Source organism: Melitaea cinxia, chromosome 13, assembly GCF_905220565.1.
Source record: "Melitaea cinxia chromosome 13, ilMelCinx1.1, whole genome shotgun sequence".
Classification (NCBI taxonomy): Eukaryota; Metazoa; Arthropoda; class Insecta; order Lepidoptera; family Nymphalidae; genus Melitaea; species Melitaea cinxia.
The window spans coordinates 11,556,893-11,573,990 of NC_059406.1; the positions used below are offsets into that span (position 1 = coordinate 11,556,893).

Consider the following 17,098-nt stretch of genomic DNA (forward strand, 5'->3'; position numbering starts at 1 on the left):
TTACTGGTTAAATTTATAGCCACAATAATACGTTCCTCAAGCAACAAATTTACCGTATTTTTTCGAATCACTGTAATTTTTTTTTTACTTTTGTAGTCACCAAATACAATTATTTCACCCATCTTTAAGAATAATAATAATAATAATAATAATAATGCTTTATTCATAAAAATATTTACGTACAATAATGAGTTCCCTGGTTCATGTGATAGGCAAAGCCTACACAATGAACCAATGAAAAAAATACTCGTTAGTAAAAATCTTTGCGCGTAATTTTAAACATGAATTAATTGATAAACTGTCACGGTGGAACATAGAGGAAAAAGGTTTTCCCTGTCAGCTCCGGCATGCGAGTTCAGGTAACTATATTTTATTCCGTATTAAATGAATCACAATATAATAGTTAATTAAAATAATAGAACAATAAAGTTCTTTCTGAAGGAGTAAACTCCAGCAATTAACCTGCTACGTGAATAAAATCTCTATTTCATTTAATTCAAAGGCTTTTTATTATAAAAAGATCAAAAGTTTTAACTTATACCATAAAATATTATTGAAAATAGGCGAAAAATATTTATGTGAAAAAATAGTTACTGTTTATCAAGAACATCCATCGATAGTGATTGATGACATAAAATGTGTAATTTCATTGCTTAGGAAGTTATAAAACCACTGTTAACAACTGACTAGCCCATTGGCACAAAAGATGACCCTTTTTCTAAGAGTTATATCTATACACCTATACAAATAAACAAAATTGCAGTGTCTGTATGTATTATTAAAATAACCGCTTTTTACTAAATACACGCTACATGTACGGTATACGGTAGATGTATACACGGTACATGTACCAAAATATATATATTTTTTTTACAATTTTTGTCTGTCTATCTGTCTGCCTAATGTCTGTTTGTCTATTTGTTCCGACTAATCTCTGTAACGGCTGGACTGATTTTGACGGGACTTTCACTGGCAGATAACTGATGTAGTAAGGGGTAACTTAGGCTACTTTTATTTTAGAAATTTATTTATTTTATAACTGTGATCGGAACAATAACTTTTTTGTTCAATTCCACGCGGACGAAGTCGCGGTCACAGCTAGTGTATACATATATAAATTTGATTTGATGACGCATTGGCGCAACGGTCAAAGCACCAGTTAGTGGCTGTTGCGTTGGCGGTAGCAGGTTCGAACCCCGTACATGACAAACATTTGTATTGTCCATACATATTTTTGCCGTGGTCTGGGTGTTTGTGCAGTCCTTGTGGGCCTCCCCACTGTGACTCGGAGAGCACATTAAGCCGTCGGTCCCGGTTGTTATCATATACACCTGATGGCGATCGTTACTCATAGTAGAAAATATATCCGCCAACCCGCATTGGAGTAGCGTGGTGGATTAAGCTCTGATCCTTCTCCTACATGTGGAGAGAGGCCTATGCACAGCAGTTGGATATTACAGGCTAAAGCTTAACATAAATTGATTTATTTATTTTCTTGCCGATTCCTATCTACAGAATCTACTTTCCGAATGATAGCTTTGCTTTTAACTATAATTAATTAATTCAAATATAATTTTAATTTGTGAAATGAAAATTCAAAAGTGTCTTTGGCCCACGTAAATAAAATTTTTTGGTTTAATTTTATTGAAAAAAAAAATATACATATATAAAAGCGTAAATCAATGGGGTGTTATCAATGCGCATGTATATTGAATAGGTGTGTACATTAAAGCTTAAATTATATTTAATCTAAGGCGTCAAAAATTCAAATGAATTAGTTTCAAAAATTTCAGTCGTAAAGTTGATATAACTTTAATAGCTTGGATATATTTAGGCTCTTGGCGACGAAACTACAAAAACAAACTATGGAAAAGTAATAAATTGCTGTCTACGTGTATGATCTTCTTTACCTTTTAACTCTTTAAAAGTATTAAAATATCAAATGAATTATAAAAAATTATACAAAAAATATTTGCTCATTTTTATTTTTTATTTTTAGTTACGTTAAAATGTTATCCTAAAGAAAATAAGTGAAAACTAAAAACAAAATTAAAATTAAGAAGTGTTCAATTTATCGTGATCTAGAATTACTAAACGAGAGACGTTTAAATTAATTATTATTTTCTATTAGTGGTTTCAGAGACGTTAATAAAATCAATCGGAACAGATGTTTAAACTGGACGATAGCAAAATGATTTAAAACCCTAAAACCATTTCATCTATATTTTAGTTTTAAAAATTCTCTTAGAGTTTTAGCGAATAACTCCGGCGCTCTGTCTGAAGATGACATATTTATTTCCTGTAAGCGTTTCGACCATTTCACAACAACATAAATTAATTCTACTTTTTAGAGCAATCTGTATAAAATAACAGTTATGTTGTTGGCGCTGATGTGATAGGCCGATCATTCATCTATTTTAATTTTGACTACATTTCATTTAATTTTATTTTCGTATTCATTGCATATACGTGGTAATACTAGCTTCTTCTTATGAAACACTGCATATATATAAATATATATTTAAATGTGTAAATGTAAATAAACTATAATAACATATTACTAAGATATATTACTAAATAAGTACTCCTTACTTCTACATTAATCAGGTCAATTAAACCGAACACGGTTTTAAAGGTATCTTTAATTCACATGATATTTGAAGGGTTAAGTTTGCAACTGATTTTTAAGTAAATATATAACGTAAGATGCCGGTGAAGACTGGATGAGAATTGCGGAAAAATTGGATATTTAGCGCGAACTTCTGGAGACCTATACTAGCAGTGGCCCGCGATAATATGTAGTATCTATATAACTGTGTTTTTTTTAGGCCTATCCCTGGTTCAATGACAGAGTACAGAGGTGCAGAGGCTCAAGCGAGAGTATGTACAGAGATGAAGGAACTTTGTGAAATTATTCACGAATACGGAAAAACTCCATGCAAAAATCTTCTCCCGCCTGAACTGAAGGATGCCACTAAAGTAATTTCGTTCGGCGAACTATTCACAGTGAGTATTTTGTTTTAAACTTAGTTATTTTCCATAAGGGAAAGATATCAATTAAGTTAGCATAATTTTGGTCGGTGGACTCACGCCTGCATTAGGGATACTAAGATAGAATAATTAGTTCTCTTAATGTAAGCTGCAGTAGTGTACCATGTAAACGATCACTAACAAAACTAAAAATTGGAATAACAAAAGCGAGGGCATTATAAGCCTGTGGACATAACTTTATATAACAAAAAAAAAAAAAAAAAACTTCCATAAGGGTTGTAATCTGAAGCGTATGTACTATAATACTGTATGTACGTTTAAGTGTTTAAATGTATGTACGTTTATAGGATATTGAACTTTTAACTACTATTTGGTGGAATTAGATCCGATTGCAATATCGCGATCGACATCGATAGGATGTTTTTGTATTTTTAACCGACTTCCAAAAAAGGAGGAGGTTCTCAATTCGACTGTTTTTTTTTTTGTTACTTCAGAACTTTTGACTGGGTGGAGCGTTTTAGACAAATTTTCTTTTGATCGAAAGGTGGTATGTGTCATTTGGTCCCATTTAAATTTATTTGAGATCTAACGACTACTTTTCGATTTATATCTAATAATGCGTTTTTACTTGACGCTTTTTTCGTCGACCTACGTTGTATTATACCACATAACTTTCTACTGGATGTACCGATTTTGATAATTCTTTTTGTTGAAAAGGAGATATCCCTAGTTTGGTACCATGATAAAGAAACCAGGATCTGATGATGGGATCCTAGACAAATCGAAGGAAACTTTCAAAAATTTGCAATAACTTTTTACTGGGTGTACCAATTTTGATAATTTTTAATTTATTCAAAAGCTGATGTTTATCATGTGGTCACATATAAATTTTATTGAGATCTGATAACTACTTTTTGAGTAATCTTTGATAACGAGTAGTAACTTGACTATTTTTTCGTCTATCTACGTTGTATTACTCGTCGATGTAATTGAAGTCGGTTTTTTTTTCGTTTGCGAGCAAACACAATTATTATACACATTTTCATATATAAAAGATAACCTTTGTAGTTTTGAAGTACCCTTTTGATTGATTGCCTACTTATTTTTAGTTACGAAACATTAATTCCATCTCGTTTAATGATATTAAAAAAATTACAGTTACTATTTAAAAAATAGTATTAATTCCTCAGTGTAAGTTTTAAATATTTAACATGCTGAATAAAATTTTCTGTCTGAGCTAGAAACTGGTTAGTAATAAAAACATCGAGTTTCTGGCAAATATCCCTACAGCTAATTACTATTTAAAAATAATATATTATGTCACAAATCCGGTGAGACATAATCTTTGCTTGTGAGCTGTAACAATAAATAGCGGGTTATTTTCAGAAATAATTTTAACACACATTAACACAAACATTAGGTATTTGTTGAAAACTATTGCTATCATAAATTCAAAACGAAAGCCAGTTACTGTCGCGAGTTGTATTTGTTCAACACAAAAAAGTTTTCATTTCACGAATTTAAATTCCAATTCGGCCTTAAAACTATCACTGTAGTTTGATAACTAGATAGGTATTAAAAAATTTTTTAACAAACAACAAAACTTGCACTACGTTTATTTAAACCCATAACGTTTCAATTTCATAAAGTAAAATAGAAAAATATTTAATAATTAATAATTAAAAAGTTGATTAAAAATTATTGCATTGAAAAAATATTAAAAATATTTAATCTACATGGTAAAAGAGCACTTGATAAAAATTTCCTTACGAAACTTCAAGTACTAGTCTTCTAATGGCTGAAAAATGGCACTGAATAAACTTCGGTCTTTGCAAAAGCGAAATGCTGTTAAATTAGAATTGAACAGTTTTGAGAAATGCTTTTACAGGCAGAAGTATTTGTCAAGGGTCTGTCCCGAATCGCGTAAGAGTTTCATAACATTAGAAACTTTTTTAAAAAATTTAGAATTTTTTTTTTTATTTAAGTATTCATCAAAAGCGCATTTGAGTGCACCCCTAAATAATATTTTTAGCTATTATTAACTATATTAATTATAGTTACTTTGAAGCTACCGCATGTTTGAAATTTTTCCAACAAGATCCAACATTAAGTCATCTTTTAATAATAATCTTCTTATATAACATTTGATAATCGGAAATTTAGACGAGAATTAAGATCGCTTTGTTCTGCAGGAAACTAAGCCCACAATTGTTACTTAATCTTCATCATATTTTAAGCTTATACATGTGCTTTCTATATTTTCTATTTGTAAAATAGCGATTCAGTGTGCTTTAAAGTCTACTATAAAAAAATAATTTTTGGTTTTGATTTTGATCATTAAATACTTTGATATAACAGTTTAATTATTAAAGGACATTTTTTTACTTTTAGCTTGCGGGAATATGATTGTAAAGTTTAAACTTACTGATTCATTTTAAAATAACCTTGATCGAGTTACTCTGATTTATTAAAACGCACAAAAAAACTGTACTTTTCCGTTTATGGGCACAAAATTATTTTACAGCTGAAAAAAAAATTGTTCGATAATAATTAACTTATATAATATAAAAAATATAAATCATTATTCCTACCACATCATATAAATATAAACTGAAAGATGTTCCGGGTGTCTGTAGCGGAAGTCAATTTATTATGATATTGTAGATTATACCACTGAACCCAAATATAATATATATATATATATATATATATATATATATATATATATATATATAATAAAATACCCTGTAACTATCACACAGGACGAAACCCTTTAACCTTTTAAAGTTAGTTTGCTGCTCCACTGTATATTTATGAAAATTAACTTAAAATTAAACTATATTGCCATTAATTATTATTTTTGAGATAAATGAACGCTATTAAGTTTTTACAATAGCAAACGTGACCTACCCCACACCTACGTGTTCACCGAAGTAAGAACAAACATCTATTAGTAAATGTATTGAGTTATTAATTTATTATTAAAACACTCACTACTCACTAATATGAATGCCAATAAAAGACGGTACAACATTCTATTAAATATTTTATGCATAAAAAATGCCATGTTATTGCAGTTTACAAAAAGTAACAAAAAATAATTTTAATTAACTAAAAAAAGGAAAATAAATTTATTATTAAAACAATTAATTATTAAAAACGTTTTCAAAAAAATAATAAAATAATAATCGATACAATAAAAATAAAATTGAGCTGAATAAAATAGGAATAATTCATTTAGAAAAGAGTATATGAACAATTTCTCATTGAAAACTAAGCACTTGTCATGTAAAATGTCGACGTCAATTGTATTTAGATACTTGCTTGGTTATATTCGCCGCACATTCTTAAGAGTTAAACTTTTTGATAGGTTAGTTCTTCCGATAGGTATATATAAATACAGATAGGATGTTGTTGATATCTGTATCCACTAGTGGTCGCCTGTGGTCAAATTACGACCATAATTAATGTAAATTAAAGTTTCAACATTAATAATAGACCAGTGCTTTTAGCTTTTGAAACGAAAAAAAAAATTATAGTATGATGAAACCCATTGTAAAAGATTTAGACAAATTAGACATTGTTTCCATAGGACTTGTCGTTTAGCCGGAAATTGATATAAGCCGTTTATAACACCCTATCGCTCCCCCTCGCTACCAATTCCCGAACTCAGATCGCCCGTAATTTATTTTACCTTTCATTTTCGTTGTACATTTTCATTGTGTTCTCTTCCTTTTCCAATGGGTTTCATCCTACTATATTTTTTTTCACTGTTTAACATTTTCAAAGGCTAAAAGCACTGGTCTATAAGGTTCTCTTGTCAAAGCCTATATTTCTAAAATATAAACAAAAGCGTGTGTGTGTCAAATACATGGTAATATTCATCTTAATACGCTGTGAGTCAATTAAATACTGACTTCGATTTGTTATTTACGGTCGATCAATTATTGCGCTGAAATTATAAAATATATAAGCGCTTATACTGTAACTGTAAAAATTACAATTATGTAATCAAATGAAAATCAAAATCACAATACGTCACATAGTCTGCATCTGTAAATATTATAGGTATGTCGTTTCAGAAAATTTAAAATACTACTTAGTTTATAGGTATAAAAGTTTTGTTTTGCCATTATTTATATATTTTATACGAAAACCATATTTCAAATTAAGTTACCTTTACTACATTTAATTACTATTATAAAACACGTAGGAGGCGTTGTTTATACATACGATACACATATAATATATTGCCGATCCTACGCCCTAATTAAACAAAATAGACGCTTCACATGTCACGACTCCAAGAAGAATAGGATTGTGTGTGGGTGGTCCGGGAACACGAAACACAAATAAATATCCAGACAAAGACAAATCTACCAAATAAGACTCTTAGCCTATACAAACGGGAATCTAACTAGCAGTTTTTAGCGACTGACGTGTATAATGAGTATAATCGTATGTATTATAGTGTATGCATATAGCGGAGAATGGTACGTGTTTGAATTTATTTAAATAATTGAAGATATAAGGGATATATGATTGATAAGCATTATCGTATTCAAGGTTATTTCTTTAGTTCAATTGTGAGAATAGTAACTTTTTTTATATATTTCTGTAACACATCATTGATTGAAATTTTAATTAATCTGGGACTTAGTGCATAGAAACGTTTTTAAACGTTGTTTGATACTATAGAAATGCACTTAAATATTTCAGGCCAATGTTAATTATTACCTGATAGCGGACATTTGTTTTATATTGATTTTATTTTGTATTTTTTTTACCACGAAATAAAAACAGTCAAAAAAAAAACAATCTCTACAAAAACAGGTATACTTAACGATTTTTTTTACACTGATTGGTTTCGGCTTTGCAAAAGTAGTAGTGGAATAACACACACATATTATTATATATATATGCTCCCATTGATAAATGGAGGAGGATAATGGAGGAGATAAGGTTATCAACCTTATAATTATTTTTGTACCGTAATGATATTACGTCCAACGTTTCAAATAAGATATTAAATGCTACCTGTGATTTACTTTTCGTAGAATCAAGACTATTTCATTATATACCTAAATTAACAACGTCTAAAAACTTCAGGACTTTTCTTTAGACAATTCCTGCTTCTTTTAACTACGAAAATTTTAAAATTTTGTTTAATTTATTAATTATTTTCAATTTTTATTAACGTCAAGTGTCATTCATACTACGTATTAAAAAAAATAACTTTAGTAATTGATAATAAAAAGTATTTTATTAACGTTCAAAAATTTGTACAATAAATTTAAATATATTACAAGTAGATTTAGTGCATGCTGATGATAGTAATTGAACAATATAATTACAGTCAGAGCTTTTGCGTAGTAAGTGTTCAATTTACAACACAAAAGTCCCTTAGTTAAATCGGGCCAGATGTGCCATACACAACAGAGATTATATACGCATTTACTTGATCGTTATCGTTATAGGAAATAATGATTTATTATTCACAATTGACGTCATTTTATTATATTTTTCTTGCGAACGGAACGTTTCGTAGTATAATCCTTTTTCTCGTATTCGTCGTATTATTTGTAATTTTTGTAATAAGTCTTCTTGGTTTAGAAAAACTATTGATTTTGGCTCCCAGCTCGTTAGTTTTTCCTTTCTATTGGCAAATCTGAAATGAAAACATATTATCTGATTGATTGATTGATTCATCTTGTAACATACCACTGCTACTGCTGCACTGAGTATAAACCTCTTTCGCCTTGCAGAAGTAAGGTCTTAATCAACCATGCTGCTCCGCAGCGGGTTGATGGATATATTTCGTACGTACGTACCTAGTATCAAATATCTATGATTACAATCGGGTCAGTTCAACGTGCTCTGCACATTACACGGTAGGGAAACCAATCAAGAGAGATACCAGATTTAGTTAAATAAAGGAGTTGGTTGATTATTCATACCCAAATACCACAGCGATACAATAAACAATAAGAACCATATTGACCGGATGTTTTGTTTCATAAAAAAATTGACTAAGAAGCGAATGCGAAAATTTATAAAAAAAAAAAATACTACCGACTAGGTTGAAGTGCGGAATACATTTTTTGAGAACAAAAATTTTAACGTTCACTTAAACTTATCAACAAAAATAAATGAGTCGTCCCGTTGTTGGAATAAAATTAATTAACGAGTCATCCCGTTGTTGACCTCGTGGTAAGTAAAGTATCCGAAACGTCGGGCATCCAAAAAACTTAATAAACCTCGATAAAATCCGAAAAAGCTCTTTCATTATAATAAAAATAAATGTCCAACTTCAAAGATTAAATCATCAACCTATTACAGTATCTGACTAGTAAAATAATATTGACATAATTTTATTTAGAAGATACGTCACGAGAACGTTGAAAATGTAATATCTCAATTCTTATTATATGTGTACATCCAAATAAATTCATACAATATAAAGGGTCAATCATCAAAGTTGTAGAAAACTGATACAGAAACATTACAAATTAATGTAGGTACCTTATTATCGAAATGAAAATAGACGAATACGTATCAAATGTAGCGGTAATGGTCTTGGCAGCAGTGCCGTGATACACGTTCTTAATATTTGGAGTTTGTGACGTTCTTGCAAACGATAATTGTTTTCTTTAAAACATAATTATAGCTCCATGGTACGCCAATATGTCTGCGTATTCAGATGCTGACTGTATATTAAAAATAAATACTTACTGGACCGTAGATGCTGTTGGTAGCGACCCTGCTTTCACAAAGTTGTAGGTTAGATTCCCGTCTCGAGTCAGGGTTTAAACGTATATATGTATATATGTAGAATGCTGGGTAAAGTATCAAAACTTATGATTTTAAAATTTGTCGATTGGCGATTTTTCTATTTAAACAGATAGTCTTATCTTCAAAAGTGCTTTTCACATTTTGATCACAGTTATCAAAATTTTACCTTTTGTATATTATTAATGACATTTTGAAGCGATTCATGGAAGTGGAACGTCAAGGAAGTAGAAAAGATAGATTGAATTTGTCAGTCACAAAATCATCAACATTTGACTAGCCCATTGGTACCACTGGTATTGACCTGCTTTCTGTTCCTAGATTGTAGACAGGCACGTCAAACTCGGTGAGGGAAACGATGACATTAAATTATGTAAGTCGGGTTTTGTTATATTTTTCCGGTAGCGAGTAAACTAAAATAAAACATAGTGAAAGCACAAAATGAAACATGTTGCAACAAGTTCTCAGCACGTTCTGCTCTCTTAGAGCCTTCCACTTAACGCATGTTCTACATCCTGCCAAGGCCAACTGAACATCGGCATACTATAGAATGCCTAAATTTCATTTTATTTCTAGTCTAAACCATTGTTTAGATTATTATATAGGTATTATCTTCAATACCAGATTATGCTATACCGATAATATATATAATTATAAATTACTATCAGTTCTTCTTTAAAACCTACCTATCTATGTCCCAACTAGACATTGATCCTAGACTAATTAAAGAGCTCGTTGTTAGTCTGGCGATAAATTATAATTATTTAATATAATATTATAATTTAAGCAGCGTCTTTGGTGCGATAAAGCCAGTACTGCGGTCACCAACCCGCCTGCCCAGCGTGGTGACTATGGGCAAAACACATGACTTCACGTTATTTTTGGCGTCAACTTGTGGAGGCCTATGTCCAGCAGTGGACTGTATAGGCTGTAATGATGATGAATGATGATTTAAATATGGGAGGCGTGACCTTCATTTTCAAGACAGTTTAGTTGATAATCAAGATATCTCCGTAATTTACGAATTATTTAATCATGTCTGTGATCCATAATATCAGGGACTTCAAATAGCAAATACTGTAGCTTAGTAATTTAGTTGTTAATATTTATACCTAATCCCTAATCCTGGATGGATATTTATATTTGTATAAATGTTCCTTTCTGGTCTAAAAATTGTAAAATTGTATTTAGCTCCATGCATACTTTTTGTTTTTGTAATGCAATCACAGCGATTCGGTTTTCTTTATCTCTATTTTAATATCATAAAAATATTTTTTAATGTATTGGCGCGAAAATGAAAAAACACAATAAATCATCACATAAAAATGATAGATTCCAAATTCAAATGTAATATTTTGTTTATTTTTACTTTTAAGTATATATAGCCAGACTATGTACATACCTACCTATATATATACTAAGCCTAGTCATTATAAGCATTACCATGTTTTTTTTTTAAATTTATCGTCCTGGAGTGCAGTACAGTGAGTTTACAGTAGTATTAAGTACAAATTTATTTCATACAAATGTATTTTAAAATTTAAAGTGATATATATACTTACAACGCGTAACTCAAAAACTTATTATTTAAATATTAAATAAGTCATCATTACGTTTTGTAAACATGTATATATATCAAAAATCATCTTATTTATCTGACTAAAATATCCGAATGTCTGTGAATTCCTTTGTTACAGTTTATGTTAGTACTAAAAATTACGATAATAGTTTTAAATTTTGAAAGTTGAAATCTGATTATGACAGTTTAATTAAAAAACATATACATTTTAAAATTAGTTAACAAACACAATTTAATTTTATAATAGTAAAAATAAAAATAAATTAAATTATTTTTCAGCTCGTGCTAACTTACCCAAGTGGCAGCTACAATAAGATACTAAAGTATTAGACTATTAGTCTAACGTTGAAGTCAACATTTTTTTTGCAAAAAGTCATTCATGTCGTCGTGCCGTCGCATCCATATCGTGTCGTACCGTGTCTTTGTGTCATCTTGCCGTATCTGCATTGTTTGACGTCACCTATCACCACATTTTGTTTAATTTCTAATTTTTAAATATATGTAATACTAGCTGTGCCCGCGGCTTCGCCCGCGTTGAAATTAATGTGTCACAAAGTTTTGCCGGCAAAGTTCCAGTGTAACTCATCAAAATCGGCTTAGCCGTTCCGTAAACCTTCCTCTTGCCAATGGTGGAGCCCTCTACAATGGTGAAACCGCATGAAAATCCGTTCAGTAAATTTTGAGCGAATCGATCACATACACTTTTGGGGACTTTGTTTATAATACACTAACTGTTGCCCGCGATTACGTCCTCGTGGTTATGAAGATATATATTAGTATTAAGATGTTTAACGCAAATTATTTTTTTATTTCAGTAACTTGAAATGCTTATCAAACTGAGTAACTTTTTAAAAGGCACAATTTAGTATAATTTAATAGTTATTTTTATAAAACCTCTCTATAAACCACATTTTTGGTTTTATTCTCAGGCTGTATATGTTTCATACAAACTATAAACCCCAATTAAACCCCCTTAGCGATGGAATATCGTAAAATCCGTTCTTAGCGGACGTCTGCTAACTATAATCTACCTCCCTGCCAAATTTTATCTTTGTCCAACCTGGATGGATAGACCATCCAGCGGTTTTTGAGTTCTCGTGATGAGTGAGTCAGTGACCTTTCTCTTTTATATATATAGATTACGATGCATTATTTGGACACCTCCTCACCATCTATAGAGTTTACATTTTAAATTTCAAGTCTCTTACTTCAAAAATATAAAGACTTCCATACAAACTTCCGACCCCCGTTTTATCCCTTTAGGAGTCGGTTTTCGTAAAATCAGTTCTTAGCGGATGTTTACGCCCCATAAGGAACCTACCTGCCAAATTTCAAGTTTGTAGCTGTTATAGTTTCGGAGGTTTCGTGATGAGTGTGCCAACCTACCATCCCCGTTTTAACTCCAAAATAGAGTTGACTTCTAAAGATACATTATTTGGACACCTTCTCACTATCTAAAGAGCGTACATTTTAAATTTCAAGTCTCTTACTTCAAAAACATAGGACTTTCATACAAACTTCCAACCCCTGTTTTACCCCTTTAAGGGTCGAGTTTCGTAAAATCAGTTCTTAGAGGATGTCTACGCCCTATAAGGAACCTAGCTGCTAAATTTCAAGGTTGTAGGTATTATAGTTTCGGAGATTTCGTGGTGAGTGAGTCAACCTACCATCCCCCGTTTTAACCCCAAAAGGGAGTTGATTTCTAAAGACACATTATTTGGACACCTTCTCATCATCTATAAGGCATACATTTTAAATTTCAAGTCTCTTACTTCAAAAACATGGGACTTTCACACAAATTTTCAACCCCCGTTTAACCCCTTTAAGTGTCGAATTTTGTAAAATCCGTTCTCAGCGGATGTCTACGCTCTATAAGGAGGCTTCCTGCCAAATTTCAAGTTTGTAGCTATTATAGTTTCGGAGATTTCGCGATGAGTGAGTCAGCCTACCATCCCCCGTTTTAACCCCAAAAGTGAGTTAATTTCTAAAGATACATTATTTGGACACCTTTTCACCATCTATAGAGCTTACATTTTAAATTTCAAGTCTCTTACTTCAAAAACATAGGACTTTCATACAAACTTCCAACCCCCGTTTTACCCCCTTAGGGGTCGAGTTTCGTAAAATCCGTTCTTAGCGGATGCCTACGTCTTATAAGAAACCTACCTGCCAAATTTCAAGTTTGTAGGTGTTATAGTTTCGGAGATTTCGTGATGAGTGAGTGACCTTTCGCTTTTATATATATTATTATAGATTTTACCAGTATAACTTTTAAATTAATATTTTTAATCAAAGTTTTGCTGCCAAAAAGTTATCCAAAATTAGATTTAAAGAAAGCAAGAAAAAAAATCTATCAAAGCGATGAAATAGTTCCAAATTGTCAATATTTAATAAAAGCAATCCCACGTTTTTAACCGACTTCCAAAAATGACAAGGTTCTCAATTCGATTGTATTTTTTTTAATATATATATGTGACTTCAGAACTTTTGACTGGGTAGACCGATTTCGACAATTTTTTTTTAATCTGAAGGTGGTTTGTGTCATTTTGTCCCATTTAAATTTATTTGAGATCTAACAACTACCTACTTTTTGAGTTATATCTAATAATGCGTTTTTACTTGACGCTTTTTTCGACGACCTACGTTATATTGTACCACATAACTTTTTAATGGATGTACCGATTTTAATAATTCTTTTTTTGTTAGAAAGGAGATATCCCTAGTTTGGTACCATGATAAGGAAAGAACGAAGGATTTAATTATGGAATATCAGAGAAATCGAGAGAAACTCTCGAAAATCCACATAACTTTTTACTGGGTGTACTGATTTTGATAATTTTTAATTTAATCGAAAGATAATATTTATCATGTGGTCACATTTAAATTTTATCGATATCTGATAACTACTTTTTGAGTAATCTTTGATAACGCGTAGTTACTTGACTATTATTTCGTCGATCTACGTTGTATTACTTGTCGATGTTATTGAAGTCGGCTTTTTTTCGTTTGCGAGCAAATACAATTATTTATTATATACAAAACCTTAACGACTCCCGCAATAGTCTTTTCTATTTAATGTGTCATTCGCATTAAATAGAAAACATTTACATGTGCAAAAATTATGTACTGTACACTTCAAAATATCAATACGGTAGTCCTTCGAAATTGTATGCAGCATCGTACATAACATGCAATCAGAGACATGCACAAAGAGAGAACGACTTATCCTTCAATTTCATATCATTTCATAAACGAAATGGGGGTGTCTGTTTTGTAAAATAACCACTTTTTACTAAATGCGTATGGATGTATACACGGTGCATATACTAAAATAACAGTTTATACGATTTTGGTTTTATATATTTTAGAAATTTATTTATTTTATAACCCTGTGAACTGAACAATAACTTTTTGTTAAATTCCAAGCGGATATATTCGCGGGCATAGCTAGTTATATATATATATATATATATATATATATATATATTATGTAGTAGATAGAAAATTGAAAATATTAATATTAATAAAATAATATAAAAATTATGAATATAAAAAATATATGAAAATATTAATAAAATCTTATAGTCAGTAAAAATGTTACAAATAATCTTCTTATTCTAATTATTATTCTTAATTTGATGGTTACGTATATTTTTAAAATAGCCACAAACATCAAAAGCGAAAAAATAGATTGGCATTGGAATTAATATCTAAAAACGTCGAATGAACGTTAAAAATATAAATTAAAAAATATTTTATATGTTTTTACACTCTAAACTTAAATTAAATATTCGTGTTAGATGTTATAATTCTTAACAAAGTCTATATGAGGCATGAGGTTATAATTTGTAAGAGTTGAACTGTCACGTAAACGTGAAAAGTCAAAGGAGTTTAAAAAAAAACATGAGAAAAAACATGAAATATATAGTAGCTAAAATTAAATTAGAGTTCATTTTGATTGATCAAAACTTTCTACATTTATACGTAGGTAGATCACAAAGATGAATCTTAAACACGCCAGTGACGTCAGTTACATTCCAACGCCGTCACGGCCAAGAGTCAGCAAACATCGACCACGATTTAAATTTGGCATATGTACACTAATGACCGACAGTTCGCTTGTAATTAGCAACATGAATATTATTCGCGCAACCGAATATGGAAACGGGAACGAATGATCTAAAATAAATCTGTAACATTTTCTGGTTCAGTTTGTTTATGACGAACGGTTCAATGACGAACGGTTCAATGTCCAACGATTGACGTTAATATCTTAAAAATATTGATTAACTATATTCTATTTTTTATTTATATTTTGATGCCTCCTACGTATAAATCCGGAACGTACTCTACAAATTAATCGTATTTATAATTAGTATATTAATATTTTCAATGGAATATATATTTATTGGTGTAATAAATTTAATATGAAAAAAACAATTTACTAAAATGCGTCGACTTTATGTAAGACACATCACGTATTAAGAAATTGTTTAAATTTGAGAATTTTACTTTTATGGTAATAAAATGATAATCTCAATCTCTGATAACGTGTGATGATTTAAGAATAAGCTCCCGAGGTAGGGACACATCAATCTTATAAAGTGTAACTTTCTTCCAGATCTACACTGTAATCTCGGACAAACTCGTCGGAATCTTGCTGAGGACGAGAAAACATCAATTAACTTTCTTCGAGGGCGAAGTTTTGTTTCAGGTAACTAATTATACGATAAAAAAAAAAGAAAAACAAGAAAATATTTGAACATTTTTATTATTTATTTTTATTGTATTATAATACTTCAATGTTTTGATGACAGCTTAATCTATAGATCTATGCATATAAATAATGGAGTGTCTGTTTGTAATATTAAAATAACCGCTTTTTACTAAGCGTTTTTTACTTTTTTTCTGTCTGTCTGTCTGTTTGTTCCGTCTAATCTGGACTGATTTTAATGGGATATTCACTGGTAGATAGCTGATGTAATAAGGAGTAACTTAAGCTACTTTTATTTTAGAAATTTATTTCTTTTATGACTCTGCGCTATTCCGTTCTGTTTCGTTCTGTTCCAATCTGTTCCGTTTTGTTCCGTTCTGTTCCTTTCTATTCCAATTTCGATGAGACTTTCACTGGTAAACAGCTGGTAAAATTAAGATACATTTATTTTAGAAATTTATTTATTTTATAACTCTGCGAACTGAACGATAACTTTTTTGTTTAATTCCACGCGGATGAAGTCGCGGGCGCAGCTAGTACGTACATAAATCCTTACACCATTAAATAATGTAATTATTTTACAGAAACGCGATGACGACGTGCCGGTCTTCTTAATGCAACCCATAGACGACATCAGAGAATACTGCAACAACAAAGCCTTACAAGCCAGACGATCAGTATCTCCAATGCCTACTTAAGCTTTAAGTAACCGTTACAAGTAGATCTGCTCACCAACCCGTGGAGTGAAATTCTTTTTAAATCTCTAAACGTTAAATGAACCACATATAATCGATAATTGCATAGCATTTTACGTACATATGAGAGAATGTTTCAATGACATTAGGTTTAAAGTTATCCAAAGAAATTGATATACGAGTAAACTTTAAGTTGGCTAATAAATAATACTTATAATAGAGGATATATAGAAAGTAGCCAATATTCGTAAAAATATAGTTCAGGGACAAAAGATCCGGGGCGTAACATAGAAAATATTAGGGTACAAGAATCAACCCTTTAACCATATG

General features: G+C 30.7%; 1 protein-coding gene across 1 annotated transcript in view; it reads left to right on the forward strand.

Annotated features, from left to right (window-relative positions):
- Nucleotides 1–17,098, forward strand: part of LOC123658969 (actin-binding Rho-activating protein-like) — a 34,866-nt gene extending 17,768 nt beyond the window's left edge. Inside the window, exons 3-5 of the mRNA XM_045594259.1 lie at nucleotides 2,829–3,006; nucleotides 15,981–16,073; nucleotides 16,658–17,098. Coding sequence (XP_045450215.1) covers nucleotides 2,829–3,006; nucleotides 15,981–16,073; nucleotides 16,658–16,771 — 385 coding nt within the window. The 3' untranslated portion in view covers nucleotides 16,772–17,098. The remainder of the gene's footprint in view (nucleotides 1–2,828; nucleotides 3,007–15,980; nucleotides 16,074–16,657) is intronic.